At 46.8% G+C, this 24,424-nt stretch overlaps 1 protein-coding gene across 1 annotated transcript in view; it reads right to left on the bottom strand.

The window, feature by feature from the left end:
* Positions 1 to 238: 238 nt before the first annotated feature.
* RAB3B (RAB3B, member RAS oncogene family) overlaps positions 239 to 24,424 on the bottom strand; it is a 54,004-nt gene continuing 29,818 nt past the window's right edge. The window contains exons 3-5 of the mRNA XM_051999702.1: positions 11,428 to 11,546; positions 8,314 to 8,438; positions 239 to 4,788 (exon numbers count right to left, since the gene is read on the bottom strand). Of these exons, the coding sequence (XP_051855662.1) occupies positions 4,601 to 4,788; positions 8,314 to 8,438; positions 11,428 to 11,546 (432 nt within the window). The 3' untranslated portion in view covers positions 239 to 4,600. The remainder of the gene's footprint in view (positions 4,789 to 8,313; positions 8,439 to 11,427; positions 11,547 to 24,424) is intronic.

Here is a 24,424-nt window from a genome sequence, read left to right as displayed (position 1 = left end):
CCCTGTTCTAAGTCCCCTGCCACCTCTGACATCCCCTGTTCTAAGGTTCCTCGCAGCCCTGACAATCTCTGCTCTGATTTCTCCCAAGTTTCACATTCTTCTTGAACATTGTAGGTTGGTCTATTTTCCAGTATTTTCTGGGTCCTCCCCGCTGCACGTTTCTGACCATTCGGCCCTTCCCACCCTACCCCCCTCCATACCCCAAAGCTAACAACAGCCACAGAGTGACATCCAACAATAAATGAGGAACTGGTTTATATTTACACGCATGGAGACACAGTTCACTGACAGCACAAGAATCCAATACTGTATTGCACATTTGGCCGCTGGCCGCTCCTTTTGAGGGCAGGATGTGGCTCTGGGATGCGGGATGGAGTCGGAAGGATGCTAGCTGCGGGAGGATGAATGAGCGGAGGTCACAGAGTGTTAGACAGAAGGATGCTGGCAAATGCAAGCCAAGGACGGGGGGACGGGGAGGGGAATCTTCCCAGGCAGATACAATGCTCACCTTCTCATGCCCCCGGGTGAAGGTTCCCCCCCAAAGGACCCATTTGCAGGGTTCAGTTGGATGTCCCCTCCAGTTGTTTATTTGAGAGACTCAAAGGCTGCTGAATACCAAGCATGAACCCCAAGGGGACCAGATAAAATCCCAAGGTGCAGGACTAGTGCACTTGTGAGTCCTAGGCATAAGGGCACTCACTGCACAGGGAAGGTGTTAGCGGAGGGCAAAGGACTCGGAATCAGGATAGCCAGGGTCCATTTTGCACAAGCCACCCCTTCTATGCCTCCCAGCCTCAGTCTTCTCATCTGTGAAATGAGGAAGATAACCCCTGACTACAGAGGATTGTGGGGAAATATCAAATGAAATTAGGGAGGAAGTCATAAGATCATAGCTCCAGAACTGGGAGAGACCTCCGAGGCTGTCTTGTCCAACGCCCTCATTTTATACACAAGGAACCCAGAGGAGCTTTTACTTGCTCAAGGCCACACAGCTAGTGAGAAAATCTGGATTTGAACTCAGCACCCATAACTCCCGTTCTGGTCCTCTTCCCACTAAAATGAACTATTTCTGGGAGGAATCCTAGAGATCCTCTAGTTTCCAGTTTCTTAAACTGTGGGTTGTGACACGGAGTCTCATAAATGAATGTGGGGGGCACAAAATGATGATTATTAATGTTTGTTTTGTGTACCTATTTTATACACTTGTATACCCAAGATCACAAATTTTTTTCAGGCAAAAAGGGGCAGTGAGTGGGAAAAAAAAGTTAAGGAGTCCTAATGCAGGTTCTTTTTTAAGAGGGGGAGGGAGGTGTTTGTTTTAACTGCCATGTTCTGGATCCCTTTGGTAGCCAGTTTGGCAAATCATATTTTTAAATAAATGAAGGAAATGCTCAATTTCATTTAGGTGCTTTCAATCCTGAGATTTCATAAGGTATAATAATTCAGGTAAAGCCAGGAGCATGTACACTCTGTGATTAGTAAGCTCTTCTAGCCCCCCAAAAGGAACTGAACTGACTTTCTACCAGGTGCTGCTTAAAACAATTGGACCAGAAGTCGGAGAACCTATACTCAAATCCTGGCTCCCTCATTTATTAGTCATGTGACCTCGGGATCAGTCATTTCAACACCTCCCAGAAATCAATTCCTTTACCTCCATCCAGAAGCCTTATCTGCCTGATGATTAGTGTTCTCTCCTTAATTTATCTTGTATTTACTTATCCTGGGCCCATGTTGTCTCCCCAAACTCCTTGGGGGCACAGATTATTTTATATCTTATTCTCAGTGCCTGGCGTGTAGTAGGTGCTTAATAAATGCTTGTTGATTTTGAAGTTTATTGAATCAGTCCCTCTGGATCTTCTCTGTAACACGAAAGGCTTGGACTACATAATGTCTAAGGTTCCCATTGGATCTAAATGGTCTCGGCGTTGTGTTGTGCAGGAGGGAAATCTGTGACTCAGATAAACCAAGTGATTAGGCCATGTTAGCAATAAGGGCCACATGGCTGCCCCTCCTCAACACCTCTCTTTCCTCACACCCTGCCCCTGGCTTTTTACTGAGAGTCCCAGGTACTCCGGGCAGGACCTTGGACAGCTCCAGAGCAAGGTCCTCTCAACATGAGAGTTTGGGGTCTCTTTTTGACCAAATTAGAATGATCCTCTCCCCCCCCCACCCCAAGTACTGGAATAAGGCTCCTGTAGAGACAGGACTGATGGCTTAGCTCAGTCTCAGATGACCTACGGCTGCCTTCCTGTTTCTCACCCAGTTCACTCCATCTCCCACCTCCGTGACTTGGAACAGGCCAGATCACACTCTCTCCCACCTGCACCTTTCAGAATTGCTGGTTAACTTCAAAGCTCAGCTCAAGCGCCATCTTTTTATGAAACCTTTCCTGAGCCCCTTAATTGCGAGAGTCTCCCCCAACTGCCTTCTGCATTTCCTCAAAGCGCGGTGTATACACCTATATCCGAACATCTTCTCTGGCTGGATCGCAAACTTCTCAAGGGCAGGGACCATTTGTTTCACTTTTGCACCCCCAGGCACATAGTAGGCACTTAATAAATGATGGTTTGGCCGACCCTGGAGTCATAGATTGCTCAAGATGGGACAGGGTGCATTTCATGTCCGAGATGGAAAAGGACTTAGAAATCATTCACCTCAATTCTACCGTTACATAGAGGAGAGACTAAGGCCCAGTGAGGTGAAGGAAGTGTCCAGAGACCACAGAGCAAGTCACTGGCTGAGTTGGGACTCCTAACTCCCATGCTTTCTTCACCATTTCCATGAGCCCCTCTTAAAGGACTATCAATTAGGTGGGTGATGGTAACCATTTCCAAGACACTCTACTTCCTTCACCAAAAGAAGCCTTTCTCCAGTTTCATATTATTCTCTGCTTTTTTCCAGCCTTTTCTTGGCTTGGAATGAATCCTCACCCAACACCCAAATGAACTTGCCTCATGGGGATACAGTATATAATGTGGGTTAATCCTTTCTAGTCACACACTCCAATCTAACCCACCTTTTTGCCACGTGGAGACTGAAGTCATAGTACAAATGCCCCTAAATTATGAGCCACCAGGTAAGGAGGAAAAGCCTGCTTTCCTGGGCAAGTTATTAGTGTGCCATCTATTAATGTAGAGGGCTCACCACTCACTACTGGCATTCTGAATAGTCACTTGGGTAGAGGGGAGTTTTGTTGGATACAGACTAAGTTAAAATTAAGTTAAAATAAATCCTAGAATTGCTTGATCTTGATAGGTCCTCCAAGTCCTATCAAGATCAAGATCAAGCAATTCTAGGATTTATTTTAATTGCCCACTTTTCCAGGAGCATGAATACTATATTGCCTCCTTATGTGTCTTAGAACAGACACATTGGGATTGGTTTTCCAAGATCGGATCTGTTGGAGAAGGGGTCGGCTACTTACTGGTAATTGAATTTTGGATGGAGGTGAATTGGTTTCAGGCAGAAGGAAAAGATAAAAAATCAGCAGCCCAGAAACACTTCCTTTCTCACTCTTTTTCACAATGGAACCTTGAAGATGAGTCAGAAAAATCATTAAACCACCATCAAGAAATAAACTGCATCGGATCCAATCTGGGCTCCTTTCATCCTTACTAGGACCACAGTCGTTCTTAAAGGTCATCTAGTCCTGTCTCTCATTTGGAGAAAACTGAGCCCACCCAGAGGAAAGGCTTTGCCCAAGATCAGTGATCCAGGAAATAGGAAATTGAGGATTTCAATTTAGGTCTGGGATCTGACCTCAAATCCAGTCTTTTTTTTTTTTTTTTTTTACTGTCTCTCCTAAAAGAGCCATTTCTTTCCCAGTTCTACCCTCATTGGGCCTTTGTTTCTTCGTCTGTGAAAATGAACAGGTTGGACTTGATAACTGTTGGAGGTCCCTTCCAGTATGAAGTCTCTGATCCTGTATTTCCAGGCTCCCAGAGATCAGTGCTCTCCCTATTGCCCTCAAGCCCCAGGGGTACTCTGGGACAGGGTTAGGGTTCTCAGGATAACCAAGAAAGAAACTCACTAAGGAATAGGATGCGAAATAGTTCATTTTGTGCAGGTCCCTCTCCACATGTGGATGGCCCTCATGGGAGGTAATCAACCGTAAAGGATGTTTCACAGGGCAAACCTTGAGGTGAAGCCTTTTGTAAAATGGGAAATATTTTTTTCCTAAACGAATAGTCTAACTCCACTAGGATGTGGTACAGTGCTACGGAGAGCACCACAGAGAGACCATTCATTTACTTTGGCTTCAGAAGAAGTGGGTTCAGATCTTGGCTATGCTACTTCTTAGTCAGGTGATTTGGGGTTCTGTCTTTTGTGAACTAGGAGGGAGGGGGCCAATGTCCTTTCCAACTCAAGGGCATTTATAAAGCAGGGCCCACTTACAAATGGTTGAGAGCATCATATTTTCCAGGACCCAAAACACAAATGGCAGAATCTACCAGAACCACTTATAGAAGAGATAACTGAGGTCCGCATGAGAACTGTTGAGTCAGCAAAGGGTGGGAAGAGTTTCACGGGAAAGGAAAAGGTATGGGGGGCGGGGGTGGGAAGAGTTCCCAGAGAGCAGGAAGAGTGTGGCCTGCTGGGCCTAGCAGGAGCAGTTGGGTTGCAGGAGTGGGGGGGCATCCGTGAGGCGCGTGTTCTTGGCCCCACTGGCCAGGGCAGCGTCGGTGTCCAAGGTCTCGGACATCTTGTCGCAGATCACATCCACCAGCCTCTCAAAGACTTGCCTGACACAGATGTTCTCCTTGGCGCTGGCTTCAAAGAAGTCAAACCCTGGGGAGAGCAAGACAGGAAGGGTGATAAATCCCGAGTCCAGTAGGAGCTGCTCGGGAGCCTGGGACCTCAGCTCGGACACTCTCGGGCTGGCCCCGATTAAATACTCTTCAGTCTCCATTTTCTTCTTTGCAAATTGGTGACAAGAACACTCACATCCTTCCTTTCCCAGGGTCTTTGTAAAGGAAAGTCCTAAGAGTGGGATTTTATATGAGAGCAGCCTAAACTTGGAGGAGATAGAAGCTGTCATCCAGTCCAGCTGTGACCTGAAGCAGGAACCCCCCAAAAACTAGGGGCAAGGAGGAGAGAGGAAAAAGAGAGACAGGAATAGGAAAGACAGAGAAAGAAAAAGACAGGAACAGAGACCGAGAGAGACAGAGACAGAAGGAGAGAGAGAAACAGAGAGACAGAAAGGAGAGTGAGAAACACAGAGACATGGAGAGAAACAGAGAGAGAGGAGAGAGAAATAGAGACAGAAAGAAGGAGAGAGAGAAACAGAAAGTCAGAGAGACAGAGACAGAAGAAGAGAGAGAAACAGAGAGATAGAAAGGAGAGTGAGAGAAACACAGAGACAGGGAGAGAAATAGAGATGGAGAAAGTCAGACAGAGACAGACAGTGAAAGAGACACAGAGAGATATACAGAGAGAAAAAAGAGATACACATGGAGAGAAAGAGAGAGGGAGGGAGAGAGAGAGAGAGAAAGAGAGAGAGAGAGAGAGAGAGAGAGAAGACTTGGACCAGGAGGAGAGGATGAAGGGCAGCTAGGTGGCGCTTTAGTGGATAGAGCACCAGCCCTGGAATCAGAAGGACCTGAGTTCAAATCCAACATCAGATCCTACTAGTTGTGGGACCCTGGGCAAGTCATTAAACCCAAATGTTTAAAAAAAAAAAAAAAGGGAGAACAACAGGGTTGGGGAAATGAAGAAAAGGAGAAAGAGAAGAAAGAGGGGGAAGATAAAGAGGGTAGATGAAACAGGGGGAGGAGAGAGGACAGGCTTAGCAAAGACCTGGAGGCAGGAGATGGATTAATTTGTGTAAGAAATGGAAAGGAACTATTTTCCATTTTGGCTAGACCAGAGAGTTGTGGGACCCTCAGAATAATGATCACAACTGGCTGTGGATTTCATTGGTTCAAACTCAGAGGAAATGAGCCTGCCTAGCCCTCCCTCCCAACTCTCCATCGTTCACAGGTATCTGTCATTGTTTTAACCCCAAACAGAACCTTTCCTGCTTTTAGTCCCTTTGCCACATTGGCCTTAGGAGAAAGATTCAGAGGTCATAGAGCCAGCCTTGGTCAAAGCTCTAAGGTTTGCTAAAGCCCCCACGTCCAATTAGGGCCCCACAAGTACCCACTAGGCTATTGTTGTGCGAACCCATCCCAGCTACTCTTCGAAGCTCCTTGTGGTATCTCTTTGGATCTTTATAGTCAGCCCTGAGAGGTGTCCTCATCATCCTCCCTTTTACAGAAGAGGAAACAAAGGCTCCAAGACTCACTTGCCTAGAGTCACACAGGCTCACTGCTAAGTGTCAGAGGTCACACCGGAAGCCGGGTCTGTCCGAGTCGATGCCCTGTCTGCTGTCACATGGCCCCCACTCCATCTTTCTCACAGAGATGGCTGGTAATGGAGAGCCTCATACTGTAATAATCATAACTTGCAAATCTCAAAGAGTTTTACTTTTATTCTATTTTTTTAATCGTCAAATGAGATCATTTTTTTAAGTGCTTAGGTCAGTGCCTGTTGTATAGTAGGTGCTTAATAAATGCTTATTCCTTCCCTTCCCTGAGTTTATATTAAATGTTCAATTATTATTATTAACCCCCTTAGAAAATTCAAAACAGAATAAAAGGAGTGTAATTTGGCCCAGGGGCCGATTCTACTGGGACTCCTTTGAAATAAATGAGAATAAGATAATAGTAATGATAATAACAGCAATAGTAGCGTTGACATATGTATGCAAAAGTAGGCAAAGTGTTTTCCAAATGCCCGCTCTGATTGGGTTCTAGAAACTGGCCCCATCACGTAGGCGTTCTCGGCGTCCTGTTCTACAGATGAGGACACAGAGAAAGCTGTAATTATTTAGGACTGATGGGCGCTAATGAGTGAGGAGACCGACAAGGCTTCAGGGCTACAGAAACTTCCTGGGAGGGACCTGAGCGGGGCTTGGAAGGACAGAATTTGGAAGAGGAAAATGGCAAAGGAATTGGGGGTGGGGGAGACAGAAGGGCCTCTGGGGATGATGTGCACTGGATGTCCTAGTGAAGATACTGGCTGGAGTTAACGAAGCCCAGGCCGCTTCTCGGGTCAGTTCCGCACCCATGTTCTCCCCTCTCTCTGGCCCTTCCACTGATGCTGCTGCGGGGCCCTCCGGGCCCTCCTCTGCCTCCCAGCCCGCCAGAACCTTCCCATGGCTTCATTAAGGGAAACCTTCAGCGACTAAAGCGTGCAGACAATGAGCCCATTAGTAGGACTGTCTGGGTGGGTGGGAAAGGCCCAGCCCCGAGTAGGGGCCGCTGCCCCTGGAGTGGCCCTCGCCACGAGACCCCCGTCACCGGAGGCCACCAGGCTGTTTGTGACAAGTCACAGAGGGCCTGAGGCTTCGGGCGGCTCGCGTTCACTGAGCCCTGAGACCCTTTCAAATAATCACGGAATCTAAAACTCAGCAAATAGTAACTCTCCAGCCCTTGCTGAGAGCCGGGGGTTCTCTCACTCCAGTTGGGAATTTCAAGCCTCTCACAGCCTCCAGCCAGCCTCACCAGCATTAGTGTACACTGCTCCTCTCTGGGAGGAGCCTTTGGTCTAGCCAAAATGGCCTCCTTTCCATTCCTCACACAGATTAATCCATTTCCTGCCTCCGAGTCTTTGCTAAGCCTATGCCTGGAATGCCCTTTCTCCTTTTGGCCCACCTTCCAGAATCCCTAGCCTCCTCAATGCTCTAAAATCTGTGATCCTCCTTCTTGCCTCTGCCTCCCTCCTCCTCCCCCTTGCCTCCCTCCTCCTCACCCCTGCCTCCCTCCTCCTCACCCCTGCCTCCCTCCTCCTCCCCCTTGCCTTCCTCCTCCTCATCCTTGCCTTCCCCCTCCTCACCCCTGCCTCCCTCCTCCTTACCCCCGCCTCCCTCCTCCTCACCCCCGCCTCCCTCCTCCTCACCCCTGCCTCCCTCCTCCTCACCCCCGCCTCCCTCCTCCTCACCCCCGCCTCCCTCCTCCTCACCCCCGCCTCCTCCTCCTCACCCCCGCCTCCCTCCTCCTCACCCCTGCCTCCCTCCTCCTCACCCCTGCCTCCCTCCTCCTTACCCCCGCCTCCCTCCTCCTCATCCTTGCCTCCCCCCTCCTCACCCCTGCCTCCCTCCTCACCCTCTCCTCCTCTGCCTGAGTGGACGCTGGCCCCCACCCCCAGGGCCCTGGCAGACTGTTGGGCAGCCTGAGAGCCGCTGGGTGGCAGGGCCGCCCCTCAGAGCTGGGCAAGCTTCCTCCCCAGGCCTCCTTCCCCTTCCGCAGGGCCGACCCATGCACGCACACGTACCCAGCTGCTCGGCAAGGAGCTTCCCCTTCTCAGTGGGCACGACCCTCTCGTCCTCCATGTCGCACTTGTTCCCCACCAGGATGACCTGGGCGTTGTCCCAGGAGTAGGTCTTGATCTGGGTGGCCCTGGAGGAGAGCGAGACGGGGGGGTCAGAGAGGGCGCGCTCGGGCCTGGACGCCAAAGAGCTTCCCCAGACCCCTCTGTCCCCAAATCCTGACTCAACACTCACTGGCCATGTTACCATGGTTACGTATTCTAACCTCTCTGGGTCTCAATCTTCTCCTCTGTAAAATAGGGACAGGAACTTCTGCGCTCCCCCTGCCCAGAGCTCTGGGGAGAAAGCCCTTTAAAAACGCGAGCTGGTGTTTTCCCTGACAGAGGCATTCTGGTCTCCTTTTTCAGCTGGGAGTGGGGGGTAGAGACAGTCCTGCAGTAACACCTGAAATCAGTGTGGTACCAGGTGAGATCTGAGTCATCATGGGAAAGGTCACCAGAGCTAGTAGCTTGGAACAGTGAGCTTTTATTCAGCACCTACTATGTGTCAGGTACTATGCTAGAACACTGAGGCAAAAACAAAACAGTCCTTCCCTTCAGTGAGCTTTTATTTAGCACCTACTATGTGTCAGGTACTATGCTAGAACATTGAGGCAAAAACAAAACAGTCCTTCCCTTCAGTGAACTTATAGCCCAGTGGAAAAATACAATGTTTGCACAAAGATAAGTGAGCATGAAATGACTGGAGAAGAGGAAGCAAGAATAACCAGTAAGAATCATCCAGGCTTCCGGGTCACTATTCCTCTATTAGAATGTAAGCTTCTGGCGGGCAGGCATAGTCTTGCTTTTAGATGTCTCCCCTGCCCTTAGCACAGTGCTTTGCACAAGGAAAGCACTTCAGATCTTTTTCATTCACATACTGTTATATAAACAGTTGTCTTCCCTGAAAGAATGTAAGCTCCCGGAGGGCAGGGCTATCTTGTTTTGTGTCTGTATCCCAGAGCTCAGCGCTATACCTGGTTCAAGAGTGCTCAATAAATACTCCTTCAGTCTTTCATTCTGGATGTCTCCCTTGAGAGAATATAAATTCTTTGAGAACAGAGACTATGGCTTTTGTAGCTTACTCATAGGATTTAGCATAATTTAGTATTTGAGTATAATGCCTGGCACATAGTAGGTGCTTTTTCTTTCACTTATTCAAGAAGACATTTGAGTTGAGCACGGAAGGAAAGGGAGACACTGGGGATGGTGGTGGTTCTAACCCTAGAATAGGACTTTTAACTCTAACCATACCCTAAATAATAAGAAGCTCCCTAGAATCCTGCCCCTAACTCTCACTCTCTTACACCCATGGTGTCCTCCCAGTGATGTACCTCCATGATGTTGGCAAATGGCATTGAACAGATATTATGAGGTTTGGGCCAGGACCAAGAGCTCCAGAGATGAGACTCTGGGCAGGAGAGGACAGAAGTGTGACCCGGATGGCATGAGGGGCCAGGGCCGGGGCCTCTAGTGCCCCAACGGGTTGCTGGCACTGAAGGTTCCAATGCTCACCTGGGCCAGCTTCCCCCTTAATCAAGAAATGATGTTTATAAAGTGCTCACTTAATACGATGCCTGGCACGGAGAAGATGTTATATACATGTGTGGTGGTGGTGGATGATTGTGGAAGAAGGAGGAGGAGGAGAGGGGGAAGAGGAGAAAGAAAGAAGAGGAGGAGAAGGAAGAGGAAGAGGAGGAGGAAAGGGAGAAGAGGGATGAGAGGGAGGAGGAGGAAGTGGAGAGGAAGAAGAGGGAAGAGAGGGAGGAGGAGGAGAAGGAGAAAAAAAAGGAGGAAAAAAGGAGGGGGGAGGAGGAGAAGGAGAAGGATAAGAAGAAAGAAAGAGAAAGAAAAAGAAAAAAAGAAAGGAAGGAAGGAAGAAAGGAGGGAGGGAGGGAAGAAGGAAGGAGGGAGGGAAGAAGGAAGGAAAGAAGGAAGGAAGAAAGGAAAGAAGGAAGGAAGGAAGGAAGGAAGGAAGGAAGGAAGGAAGGAAGGAAGGAAGGAAGAAGAAAGAAAGAAAGAAAGAAAAGAAAGAAAGAAAGAAAGAAAGAAAGAAAGAAAGAAAAGAAAGAAAGAAAGAAAGAAAGAAAGAAAGAAAGAAAGAAAGAAAGAAAGAAAGAAAGAAAGAAAGAAAGAAAGAAGCTAGTAGCAGTAGTAGTGGTCATAGTCATAGTAGTCTGGGGATCTCATATATTTCCTGGTTCCAGAACTAACAGCTTCATCCACCCCTATCACTTTGATCTCTTTGGGCCTCAGAGTGCTCTCCTGGGATCTAATTGGAAGCTCTCGGGGGCTGGGATGCTAGATCTGGAACCATACAAGTTCCCCAGAGAGTCCGTTTGATGGAAGGATCCTGGGGTGCCGTCTCTATAATGCTGTGAGCTTTAAAACCCTTTTCCCACAACAGTTCTATAGAGAAGGCAGAGGCAGCTGTGGACAGGGTACTAACAGTAGGATTGGGAAGCCCTGAGTTCCAATCCAGCCTCAGATACTCCCAGCCAGGTAAGTCATTCTGCCTCTGTCTGCCCTGGTTTTCTCATTTCTAATATGGGGATAGTAATGGCACTTCCGTCCTAGGGGTATTTTGGGGATTAAATGATATATTGGTAAAATGCTTACTTAGCCCAGGGACTGGCCCTGAGGAGATGCCACATTCACGGGCTGGTGATGGTAGCTGTTAGTGACACAGTGCGTTACCCTTATCTTACAGAGGGAGAGGCTCAGACTAGAACGGGAGCTTCTGGAGGGCAGGGACCTTTTCATTTTGTCTTTGTTCCCTCAGCTTCTGGCAAAGAACCTCGTCCTTAAAAGCCTGGATTAGATCGTTTCAGGCCCCAGAAAAGAGAGACACCTTGCCCAAGGATACGAGGATGTTAGGGCAAAGCAAAGGAGGACTTGGGGCCCAGCCCGGCCCAGCTCCCGCCATTCCACTCTGCCAGCCGTCGTGCCCAGGAAGGAGGAAGCAGTTCCTTTTAAAGGCTGTGTGGGCTGGTTGTACATCTTAACTAATAAAAGAACCTTGCTTCTCCCTCCCTAGAACCCGCGGCATCGAGCCCAAGGGTGCAGACGCAGGTTCCCTACCAGTCCTGGACGGCGTTGAAGGACTCTTCGTTGGCGATGTCATACATGAGAATGAAGCCCATCGCACCGCGGTAATAGGCAGTGGTGATAGTCCGGTACCTTTCCTGTCCAGCCGTGTCCTAGAACGAGAAAAAGCCGGCAAGTTTTAGGCTCCGGGGCATTCTCTGGGGTTGTCTAAGACATTGCAACCCATTCATATATATCCATTAATTCATGATGCATCCATTTGTCAGTGTGTTCACTCACCCTCCATGCATGCGCCCATATATTTATGCATCCGTGCAGGCTCCCACATAAGCATCCATCTCTGTATCCATTCCTTTATCCATTTCCCCAGGCATTCGGGTAAGCCTCTATCCATTCATGTGTTCATCTATTCATTCCCACAGAAAGTGCAGTGAGGAGGCCCTGGTGGCCCGGAGCCAGAAAGATCCAAGTTCAAAGCTGGTCTCAGACTCTTACTAGCTGCGTGTCTCCGGGCAAATCACTCAACTTCTGCCTGCTATGTCTCCCCAACCGTAAGATAGAGATTATAAGAATATCCACCTCCTAAAATTGTTGTTAGGATCAAATGAGATATAAAGTATAAACTCCCGGCACACAGTAGGTACTTAATAAATGCCTCTTTCCTTCCTGCCTACCATCTATGTTCATGCATCAGTCTTGGAATTCATCCATTCATTTATTCAGCCATTCAGCCATTATATTTATTCCCACAAATATAGTATAGTGGACGTCATCACAGGGTAAATGCATCGGACAAGTCCAATTCCTTTATGGAAGCAGCTCTCATTTCTATTTTACAAGAACATTTTCTTCCTTATGATGAGGCAGGGAGTTCAAGAATTACTACCCCAACCACCGTTCAATCCACTCTGCAGATCCCCTTCTCTCACCTGCAAAAGTACCTTATAATTAGACAGCCTGAGCCCTGAGCTCCCTGAGCCGCTGGAATCTTTTCAGAAAGTCTGGACCTTGCTCCTAATAAACAAGTTAATTGAATGACTGCTTCTGAGACTAAGAATCATGGGAGTTGGAGCTGGAAGAGATATTGTTATTGTTCAGTCTTTGTGACCCAACTTGGGATTTTCTTGGCAAAGATACTGGAATGGTTTGTATTTCTTTCTCCAGCTCATTGACGATAAGGAAACCAAGGCAAATGGGGTTAAATGACTTGCCCGTGGTCACACAACCTCCTAAATGTTGGCGTCGAACTTAAATTCAAGAAGGGGCTTCTTCCTGACTCCAAGCTCAGGAATCTATCCAATATACCACTTTAGAGATCATCTCAGTTTGAAGCCTACACACACATAGACACAGACACACACACACACACACACACAGACATACACACAGACACACAGACACACACACAGACACACACACACACACACACACACTTTCTCTCTCTCTGTCTCACTCTCTCTTTTTCTGACTCTCTCTGTGTCTCTTTTTCTCTTTCTCTCTGTCTCTCCCCAATCCTATTTAACATGCCCCCCCCAATCAAATTGTCCCCATCCCACCTCCCAATCAGTACTGGCCAGACTGCTTCTCTCCTCAGCCTTTGTTCTCTGCCCTTCAGAACTGGCTAGTCTGCTGTCTAGCATCAGCTCTGAAGTTTTTGGAAGTAGATTCAGATCTCGCCACTTACTACTATAACTGTGTGACTTTGGGCAATTTCCTCTGGGTCACAATTTCCTCATCTGCAGATTGCGGTCCTATTTGATAGAAATGGAAATTGCTCTACTCTCTCTGAATGTCAACCTGGAATTATGCTAGGAAAAGTGACAAAAATATCCATGCTCTTTGACTTAGCAATCCCACTGCTAAGTGTCTATCCCAAGGAATTTAAAGATAAACAATATTCCCAGCAGCGCTTTTTTGTGGTACCAAAGAATTTGAAATAAAATACCTGCCCATTAGAATATGGTTGAATGCAGAAAAAAATATGCTGTAAGTAGCAATGACTATTAAGCCTCAATCAAATAAGAAGCACATATTAAATGCTTATAATATTCCCTCTCCCTGCCCCAAAAAACCATTGTCTCCTCCCTCAAGGCCCTTTAATGGAGGAGATAATTTATAAAAACGGACACATGCAAGAAAACTACAGAGGCCTTAGTGGGGAAGGCACTGGTTCTAGGGGTTTGGGGTGGGAGGATGTACCTCCCATAGGAGGTGATTCATAAGTGAGTCTTAAAACTCAGAGAAGTGTAGGAAAAGTTTTTTTTTTTTTTGAGACAATTAGGGTTAAGTGACTTGCCCAGGGTCACACAGCCAGGAAGTATCTGAGACCAGATTTGAACTCAGGTCCTCCTGACTTCAGGGCTGGTGCTCTATCCACCTAGCTGCCCTGCATAGTAAGATTTAAATGAACTGAGGCAGAGTGAAGTCAGCAGAATAAAGTAAACAAAATAAACAAAGACTAGAAGAAGAAAAAAAAATAAAAGATAATAATTAACCCATTATATAATATGTATTATATATACATATTATAAGTTAATCCATTATACCAGAAGCTTAGACTCAGGAGACCTGAGAACATGTATGACCCTGGCTTTACTGCAGATGTGGGGTCTTTTGGATGTGGCATAAATAGCCAGACATGACAGAGACGTTGCTTGTTTTTTTTTTTTTTTTAATCAAACTGCTTCTCTCTCTGCTTTCTTTATTTTTTAGATTAAAAGTTTAATTAGCATCAACTGATGGGCAGTGGCCAAGGAGCTAGCAACTGCCCCCCACCTTTTTAACTTTTTTTTGTTAAAACAAAGGGAAGGCTATCCGGAACAGGGGGACAGATGGAGAAATGAAGGTGAAATTAACACAAAATAAATCAGGACACATGACTTTTTAAAAGGCAAGAACCTTGGGATAGTGGGATGGGGGGCGGGTCATGAACTGGTTTTTTTTGTTTGTTTTGTTTTGTTTTGTTTTATTTTTGTTTTTAAGAATTTTGGCTTTATGACACTCACAAAAGACGAAGAACATTTGGGCTTGATGATTTCTGGAAATTTCCAACTGAAAAATCCCTCGGTCCCTTTCCTGACATCTGTGTGGATTCCGCCTCACCGACCAAGTGCTTCTACAGCCTTGGGCCAGGGCAGGTACTCAGTGTAAACATGGCTGACTCCCACTGTACAGATGTAGAGCTGAAAGGCCCTCGGAGGGAATGCAGCCCATGTCTTCATGCTATAGAGGAGGAGTCCAGGCTCATACAGCTCATCCGGGGCAGATGTAGGATTTGAATCCAGATCCTCTCATTTCAGTCAGTGCTCTTCCTGTGCACCAGCTGAATTTGTGGCAAGATGACCGGTCCGTGGAGGAGGGAGGCCCCTTGGGATAAAGGTCTCATAGAATTTTAACAAAACCTCCGAGCAGAGAACAGGCTTCCCTGAGCTGTCCAGAGAAGCAGAGTCCAGAGCAGAGCCCAGCCCACCTTGTCAGCGAGGGTCCCGGAGGGGAGAGGGATCTGGGGGGACGGGGGGAGAAGGTGCCCTACGGATCACACCGGAGCTTTGTCTGCCTCCTTTTATTTTTAAACTCTCCATCGATCCCTTCCCCCGATGAGAGACAGAAATAGAACCCAACAAGAGACAGGAAAAGGGAGAAAGAGGCATGACTCACTGGCTACTTGGGGAAAGAAACTGTGTCATCCGGGATGCTGACGTGCACATGGCCTTCGTCCCCGAGCCTCCCTCCCCAGGCAGCTTTAGGAGCCCACTTCCCATGAGGCAAAAAAAAAGATCCATGAATCTGAGGCTGGCTGCAAGGAGGAGCTTCAGAGTCCCAGGGAAGGGGCCCACGGAGGGAGGAGCACGGCACTCACTGCCTTTGCTAAGGAGCAATGGCCATTCTTCATGGGAATATCGTGACTTCTCCGGGGTTCCCCAAGAATTATCTGTGGCCCTCAAGTTGCTCTCCCCCAAGCATCTAATTTCTGGCCCTCTCAGCAAACACAATACAGTCCCTTACACACATTTAGCATTTGCTTCTTTACCTATATCTTGTGTGTTCCCTCCCATCCCCTCCCAAACCCCTAGTAGAAGGACGTGCTAACTCAGCCAATTCACAAGTAGTTAGTGTTCTGGTCAGCACGCCGGGCCCAGGGGCAGTAAGAAAAAGCAAAACTGGCAGCAAAAAAGCAGCTAGTGACATTTGAATGGGACCGTCACCAGGGACATGGATTATTACTACTGGATACATACATAGTGGATGGAAGCTAACACCAGAGGAGAAGGCAAGGACCATCAATTCCTAGAGAGCTAAAAAGTTGTTTCCTTTTTTTTTTTTAAGGGATTCTAATAATTTTTTTTATTTTTTCTGGTTTTGTGATTTTACCTTTATTATTTTTAAATTAAAATTTTTTAAAGGGAAGGTTCCCCTCCTTTCCTATCTTTGCTTCTTCCCTGTCCCTCCCCACACCCACCATGAGAAAACATGGAAAATAAGAATTGTTTAACTGTGATCTTTGTATCCTGAGCACTTCATGATGCCTGGCACATAGTAGGTTCTTAATGATTAAAGAATGGACATTTCTGTCCCTATCTTTCTGTTGCAAGCCTTCACTGATTCCTTCCACATCATCCTCTGCTCCTCTTCCCAAACTACTTGTGATCCTCTTTCTACCTTAATTCAATTCAATTGTCTTGGAATTCATAGTAGGGGCTTTGCACATAGTAGGGGCTTAATAAATACTTGTTGAATCCAGACCAGGATGAAGATAAGACAGAAATTATGTCATCTATAGATTGACTAAAGGCTCCTGGGGGAGGGAGGGGAGGAAGCTCATGAGAGCTCTGATTGGCTGGGCTCGATTATTTGAAGAGCTGTCATTGGGAAGAGGGAGGAGACTTATTTTGTTTGGTCCCAAAGGGCAGAGTAAAGATGGGGAGAAGGTGGCAGAAGTTCTGTGAGTGCTCTTTTCCCACCAGGACAGCAGGACAAACATGGCCCTACTCCTGGAGCCATCTTTCCCCGGGGCCGTCTCATCTTGGGTTCTGGCTGGCTCTCCTCCTCCTACCTCAAGCTCCAACAGTCATGGAGTCTTCAAGGAGATCTTACTCGTCCCCTCCTGACTTCTTCTGGGCTCGGGCATCTCCCCCACTCCAGCAGATGCTCAGGAGGAGGGGGCCCTCCAGGCTATGCCTCTGCAACTGGGTCAGGGCCCCCAACCCCAACTGATGGAGCAGAAGGAGCCACTGGGAGGGAAAAGCCTAGTCAATAACCATGACCCTCACCCCAAAGCCTCAGCGGCCGCATCCCTAAAATGGGACTGACTTCACAGTAAGTGCTGGCAGCTTTTTCTGGGACTTTGAGGCTGGCAAAGGGCTTTGCCTGATGATATCTCATTGGATCCTTTTGATATCCCAGTGAGGCTATTAGTTGGCAAAATGAACAAAGCTAGATTTGGAGCCAGGAAGATCTGACACTTTCTAGCTCTGCAATCCTCAGCAAGTCACTTAATCTCTGCCTGCCTCCGTTTCCTCATCTGTAAAATGGTGATAGAACAGCATCATCCCCCACCCAGAGTTATTTGGAGGCAGCCAGATGCTACAATAGAGTCAAGAGGACCTGAGTTCGAAACTGGCCTCAAGATACTTAATTCTTCCTAACTGTGCAAGTCACAACTCCAAATGACTCAGAAAAAAAGAGAAAAAAAAAGACAAATGAGATATTTGTAAAGAGCCTTAAAGCTTTAAAGTCCCACACAAATGCCAGCTATTATTATGCCCATTTTACAGATAAGGACAATGACAGAGAGGTGAGATAATCTGCCTGTGTTCACATGGGGATCTGTACCTACGGAGGGGTTTGAGCCCAGGACTTTCTGCCTCTGAATCCTGTGCTCATCCATTGAGTCACATTGGCTCCCACTGATTCCCACACCATCTCCCTGACAGATCATTTGCAAGAGAAATGCTTTGCAGTTTGGAAAAAAGTATCCAAGATATCTCTGCACCTTTGTTAGGCACATGAACTGAACCCTGATTCTTTCCCTCATTGTTATCTTGCAGAATCAGGCTGGAAAATTAAATCCCCCCTTTTTTTTAATTGTAGAGACCTTTAGCTGCTTCATGACAGCCATCTCGCTGGCGGGCAAGCATCCCAATCAACTAGTCAATGAATTAACAAGCATTTATTAAGTACCCACTGTGTAACAGGTACTAACTAGGGATACAGAGATAGAAAAGGAAATATACACAGGAGAAATTCAGAAGAAGAGAAAGAAGAAGAAAAAGAGGAAGAAATAAAGGCAGCTACATGGTACAATGCATAGGGCACTGGACTTGGAATACATACTGGCTGTGTGACTCTGGGCAAGTCACTTTACCGTATTTGCCTCAGTTTCCTCATCTGCAAAATGAGCTAGAGAAGAAAATGGCCAACCTTTGGCAAGAGAACTCCAAATGGGGTCACAAAAAGTCAGACATGACTGAAATGACTAGACAACAACAAAGATGAGAGTTTGGGAGGGTAGTATGGAAGACTGAAGGAAGAGAGGGATTCCAGGAGGTGGAGGGGAGGAGAGAGGGCATTTCAAGGTTGAGGGAAGCACCAGTGTCAGGGCGCCGAGATGGGAGATGGAAGATGGAGGGAATGCCATATGGGAGAAAGAGAGAGAAAGTCCCCATCGAAGAAGGCAGAGAAAAGGAGTAATGTATGAGTCTTGAAAGACAACAGAGATCGGAAGAAAAGTCCCACGTACATGAAAACATTGAGATCATCCCCTTTTCTAGTCCCGAATAACTGGAAATGAAGTGGATGCCCATTAGCAAGACGCAGTACACGAACGGAATGGAACATCAGGGGAAGAACAGTAAGGGATGGATAGAACGACTACAGAGAAGCATAGAAGGACTTAAACAGACACAGAGGGAAACAAGCAGAACCAGGAAAAGAGCAAACAGCAACACAGATTGAAAATAATGATGACAATGAGACAACTGGAACCAAACGCTACGTAAGCATAACCTCGGCCCAGGAGAAGATTGAGGGAATGATCTCCTATCCCTTCACTGCAGAAGCGGGCAGCTAAGGTGTGGAGTATTCCACAGACTGTCAGTCAGGGCCGATAGCTCGGTTGATTTTGCCCAAATGTTTTCTTTTTGAAACTTTTGTTATGCATGGATTTCAACATATTTAACATGTAAGGGACTACCTGCCATCTGGGGGAGGGGAGGGGGAAGGAGGGGAAAATTTGGAACAGAAGGTTTTGCAAGGGCCAATGTTGGAAAAATTACCCATGTAGATGCTTTGTAAATTAAAAAAATTAAAAATAGATGAATAAAAACCCACTTTTGTTATGAGGGATGATGGCCTGTGAGGTAGGAGATACTCTATTATGAAGATAATAGAGAAACAAAAGGTACTGAGAATTTTTTAGACGTGTATTAGAAAAGGGAAGCATTCTGGCGATAAACTACAAAGCGGCTCTAAAATGTCAGCAATTATTAACAGCACTCATTGCCTTCAACAGAGCCGAATTTAATTAATGTTTACTGTTTGATTATTGCTGTTGTTATCACCCCCGGCTCGGAGGAGCTACCGGCCCCATTTCTTTTCTCCTTTTTTTAATGCTTCTGAATTGACATCGGCGCTATTCACGACCTTCTGAGACGTCTCCCGCTACCCAAGTTCGCTTCGTTTGCTTTCTCCAGAGCGCACTGGATGACTCATCGGGCTCCCTCCATCTCCATCCATCTATATAACCTGAGCTGCAGCAGGGGGTGGGGGTCACAATTAAAGTGGGGAGGGCGGGGCACAATTGGAGCCGCCCAGGGACGTGGGACCAGAAGAAAGACCGAGGGCAGGCACGAGCCAGTATAAAATGAGGGGTGGTGGAAGCCATATATGTCCTGAAAAATACCGGCCACGAAAAGTGTCACTTTTTCATTCAGTCTATTAGGAGAATGGGTAAAGGGGGCGGGCCTGAGAAGGGCTTCCGGCTAGCCGGCTCACGAGGGACTTCTGCAGGGCCCCGACTGGGGAGTGGGGCGGAGGGGGAACACCTTACGGGACCTAGAGTTAACTAACACAGGAGGAGGGAGGACTTCCAAGTCCAGACATTTCCGAGCATCTGATTCAGGAATGGGGTTTGCAAGGACCCGATAGTCACATAGTTATCCTTGGCCAGACCTGGAGGCAGAACTCTTAAACTCCTTGAAGAGACCGTCTACACTGGATGTTGCTGCTTCCCCACCTCCCATTAACTTCTAAACGTTTTGAAATCTGGCTTCCAACTTTAGCATTTGCCCAAAACTGTCCTCTCCAAAATGAAGTCTTCATCGCCAAATGGAACGACTCTTCCCTTGGGCCCTGGGTAATGAGCCTTCGAAGCTGCTGATCAGTCACCCCCTCTGGGACATCCTTGTATTGACCCTGCTCTCTCCTGCTTCTCCTCTTGATCCGACTAGTCCTTCTCGGTCCCTTTTGCTGGTTTGCCATCCAGGTGGAGAACAATGATCGTGGGTATTCCCCACGCTTCAGTCCAAGGCTCTTTTTTGCCTCTTTCCTCTCTCACTTACTGTCTCATCAATAATCATTTCAGGATAGATGATTCCCAGATTCAGCCCTAATCTCTCTCCTGAAATCTAAAGTCAAATGTCCAACCTCTTATTGGGCACCTCAACCTTATCATGTCCAGAACAGAAATTATCAATCTCCACAAACTTTCCCTTCTTTTAAACTTTCCCACTGGGGCCACCAGATGGCGCAGTGGAAAGAGCACTGGACTGGAGTCAGGAGGAACTGAGTTCAAATCTAGTCTCAGACACTTAATACTTATAGCCATGTGACCCTGGGCAGGTCACTTAACCCTGACTGCCTCAGAAACAAAACCAAACCTTTCCTGCTACTGATGAGAGCAGCTTGATCCTCCCAGTCACCCAGGCTTACCACAATCAATAGATTTCTTGGTCATGTTGGGCGATAGAGAAGTAGGCCTGGAATCAGGAACACCTGAATTCAAATCCTGCCTTAGATACCTAATAGCAGCAGAACACATCCCTTAGCTTCTGTCTGCCTCGGTTTCCTTAATTATAAAATGGGGATAATAATAGCATCTCTGCTCCTCTCTTCAGAAGTGTGGTGGGAATCCAATGAGATAGTATTTATAAAGTGCTCGCACCATGGCTATCACATAGTAGGTGATATATTCCTTTCTTCTTTTGTGTCTCAACTCGTCACTCTCACTCTTTCCACATACTCAGTGGATTTCCAAGTCTTGCTGTTTTGAACTTCTCAACATCTTTTCTATGTTTCACCTTCCCTCTCCTCCCACAGCTGCCCCTCTGGCCTTCACCACCAGATCACTGGACTACTGCAGTAGCCACTGAGGGGTCTCCCTGCCTTCCCCTTCCCCTCACTCCAATCCAGCCTCCATCCATCTGTCAAAGTGATTTTTTTTTCTAAATTATTGCAGGCCTGACCAATACACAATAAACTCCAGTGGTTCCCCGTTACTCCTACGATCAAATATAGAATTCTTTGTTCAGCCTATTTCTTACTCCCTTTCCCATTTTCTTATATTTTACTCCCCTGTACTCTCTGATCCAGAAACACTAAACTCCTAGATGGTCATCTCACACGACTTTATTTCCAGACTGTGTCTTGTCACTGCCTGTCCCCGATGACCTACAAAGTTCCGAACCTCATTATCACCTCCTGGCTTTCTTCGAGGCTGTACTTAAATCTCACCCTCTGCAGAAGCCTTTTCTGTATCCCACTTGCTGCTGCTGCCTTCTCTCTGAGGCTACCTTCTATTTACCTACCTTGCATAGATTACCCATGTACACAGTTATTTGCATATTGTCTCCTCCATTAGAATATAAGTTCTCTGAGGGTAGGGGTCATGGTTTTTGCCTTCCTTAGCCCAGTGCCTTCCACAAAGGTAATAATAATATAAACAGAACAATATAATAATATAAATGCTTGCTGACTGAATAATATATTTGAGACTCTAAGACCCAGGCATGTAATAATATGATCATCTAAATGCTTGCTGATCACATGGTGTATTTCAGACCTTACGATCTCAGGCATATAATAATATAAATCCTTCTTTACTGAATGATGTATATGAGACCTTAAAAACCCAGGCATATGATAATTTCATAACATAAATGCTTGCTGATCAAATGGTATATTTGAGACCTTAAAATCCAAGCAAACAATAATAAAAATGCTTATTGATCACATCTTGTATTTGAGACCTTAAAAACCCAGGCATATAATAATATCATAACATAAATGCTTGCTGATCAAATGATGTATTTGAGACCTTAAGATCCACGCAAACAATAATAAAAATGTTTGTTGATCAAATGGTATATTTGAGACCTTAAGACCCCTGGAATAAAATGATATAATATAAATGTTTGCTGATGAAATGGTGTATTTGAGACCTTATGATGCCAGGCATGTGTGATATAAATGCTTCCTGACCGAATTAAGGCAATTTCCCACACGGCCTGCACATCGCCTTCCCCAAGGAAGAATTTAGACACCGACACCCAGGACAAAGTTAGCAGATCCCTGGATCCTCCTTGGAGAAGCTTGATTCTCTGTTGCGGTGAGATCACACTTAAGCTTCTTTCTTTCTCTCTTGCCAACACATCCAATTTCGCAGCTACGACTAAGACTCAGTTTAGAGACACCAACTCAGGGGTTCCGCAATGCCCAGCTTTTATCCTCTACCTAACAAGCCATTTCAGAGGAGGAAGGAACTAGTGCCTAAGAACAACTTGTGGCTGCTGTTCTGGTTCATCATTTTCTGTCTCTTTCTGACCTCGTTTGGTAAACGATAAAGATACTGGAGGGATTTGCCATTTCCTTCTCCAGCTCGTTTGAGAGGGGAGGAAACCGAGCTGCCCAGGGTCACACAACCAGTAAGTGTTTGAGGCTGGATTTGAACTCACCCAGATGAGTCTCCCTGGTTCAAAGCTGAATGTGCTATTCACTATGGCGCCCCCTAGCTGCCCCCCAAAGTATAGGATCACAGATAACAGTAGAGATTTCAGAAATCGAACTATTTTGCAGAGGAGACTGAGACCAAGAGAGGGGGAGTCACCCGCCTCGGGACTCAAAAGTAGTGACTGGACTACCCAAATAAATTTTGAACCCGGTTCTTTTGACTCCAATTGGAGTGTTCTTCCCATTGTCTTCCCATTTGTTTGTCTGCTCTCAAGCAATTTCCATTCTATTTAGAAAGATCCCAAGTTTTCTTTATTATTATTATTATTATTGTGGCTTTTTATTTACAAGCTATTTGCATGGGTCATTTTTCATCACTGCAAAATGATGATCCTTGCAAAACCTTCTGTTCCAACTTTTCCTCTCCTTCCCCCCAGCCCCTCCCCTAGATGGCAGGTAGACCCATACATGTTAAATATGTTAAAGAATAAAACATCCAGGTTTTCAAAGTTGCTTCCCAAAGAGTTGAAAAAAATTTTTTTAAAGAAGTAAAAGACATTTTGAAACTTATGGGGAGGGGGCAGCTAGATAGCCCATAAATAGAGCATTGGTCCTGAAGTCATGAGGACCTGAGTTCAAATCCAGCCTCTAGCTGTGTGACCCTGAACAAGTCACTTGACAATAATTGCCTTACCAAATAAATAACTAAATAAAATAATCTATGGGGATAAAAAGACAGATCCCGAGCTATAGAAGATCATACTCCATTCTCTCTACCTCTACTTCTATCTTTCAAGCAGAGGGGCTGTTGGAGCAATTCCCTAAGGACCACGATGATGTCCCCAATCAGCTCCGGGGCCCTCGATTCTGTGGGCAAGGTGTTGCGGTTCTCCTGCCCCTCTGGGCCACGTCCATCAGCACGAACTCTCTAAGCCCAGCCAGCACTGGGGAGAGAGGGGGGAGAGATGCGCTGCTGTCCTACTTCCCTGACTTAATTTCATTTTTATAAACTAGAATGACATTATCTCCTGGGCGTGAATCAGCACCCACTTCTTTGCCGCCGACGTGAGAAATCTGACAAGTTCGGGAAGGCGTCGGTTTGTTTTCCCAGTCTATTAGCTCCCCTGGTGTACACACTCCCCTCCTTTCCTCCCTCCCTGGCCTCCCAGACTCACCCCAACCCTGCCCGAGTCACCCCAGAAGTTCCCACTTTAAAATCTCTGAATCTTAGAGTTCTAGAGTCATCCCAGAATGGTCTAGAATTTATAGCTGAAAAGATCATCGGGCCCCACTTAGCCCCAGAGCAGCCCCTGACTGTTACAGAGGAGGAAACTTGGACGTCCAGGAGACCTTAGCTCAGACCCCACCTATGACATTTATTTTCTGTGTGACTCTGGGCAAGTCATTCTTTTTCTTTCAGTCTTAGTCATCCTTCTCTGGAAAATGAACCAGTGACCATTGGAATACTGCCCTCACGTCGGTGAGCGCAAATGAGTTGGTGGATATAAAGTGCCGAGCAAACTCTAAAAAAAATAAAAATGTCAATTATCGTTGTTAATGCTTGAAGTTACCCCCTGGGTTAGAGGCTGGACTAGCTCTTCTGGGAAATGGCGACTTTTCCAGAGAATTCTAGGGGCAGAAGCGGGGATCCTGCCGGTTCCACCCTTTGGAGGGGGAATGATCTCACACGTGGTCCCGGCGAGCTGGGACATGCGGGAGCAGAAGATCTACGCTCTCCTCTGCTGTCGCCAAGGATTACGGAGGTTATTGGTCTGTGAGAAGGAGCTTTGCCTCTCTGGAAACTCAAGTTTCTTCCTTCTGGGAGATTGGAGCCTTTGTGGCAGAGCCATCAGGCTGGAGGCCAGGGTGTCTCTGGTGCGCAAGAGGGGTTCACTGGAACGCTAAGAGATCATCCTTTGGCAACCCCAAGCTCTCTTCCAGTGGCAGCCCAGTCCCCAGGGAGGTGCTGGGAAAGGGGGGAGAAGAATCAGGGCAGCTGCTCCCAGGAGGCTGCGAGTCAGCTCGTGCTCCCTGTGGTCAGTCAGTGCTCCCCGATTCGGGGATGGGCACCGTGCTAAACACTGGG

This window comes from Antechinus flavipes, chromosome 4, assembly GCF_016432865.1.
Source record: "Antechinus flavipes isolate AdamAnt ecotype Samford, QLD, Australia chromosome 4, AdamAnt_v2, whole genome shotgun sequence".
NCBI classification, from domain to species: Eukaryota; Metazoa; Chordata; class Mammalia; order Dasyuromorphia; family Dasyuridae; genus Antechinus; species Antechinus flavipes.
The sequence above is the reverse complement of the archived record's forward strand: the minus strand, read 5'-3'. Positions and strand labels throughout refer to the sequence as shown.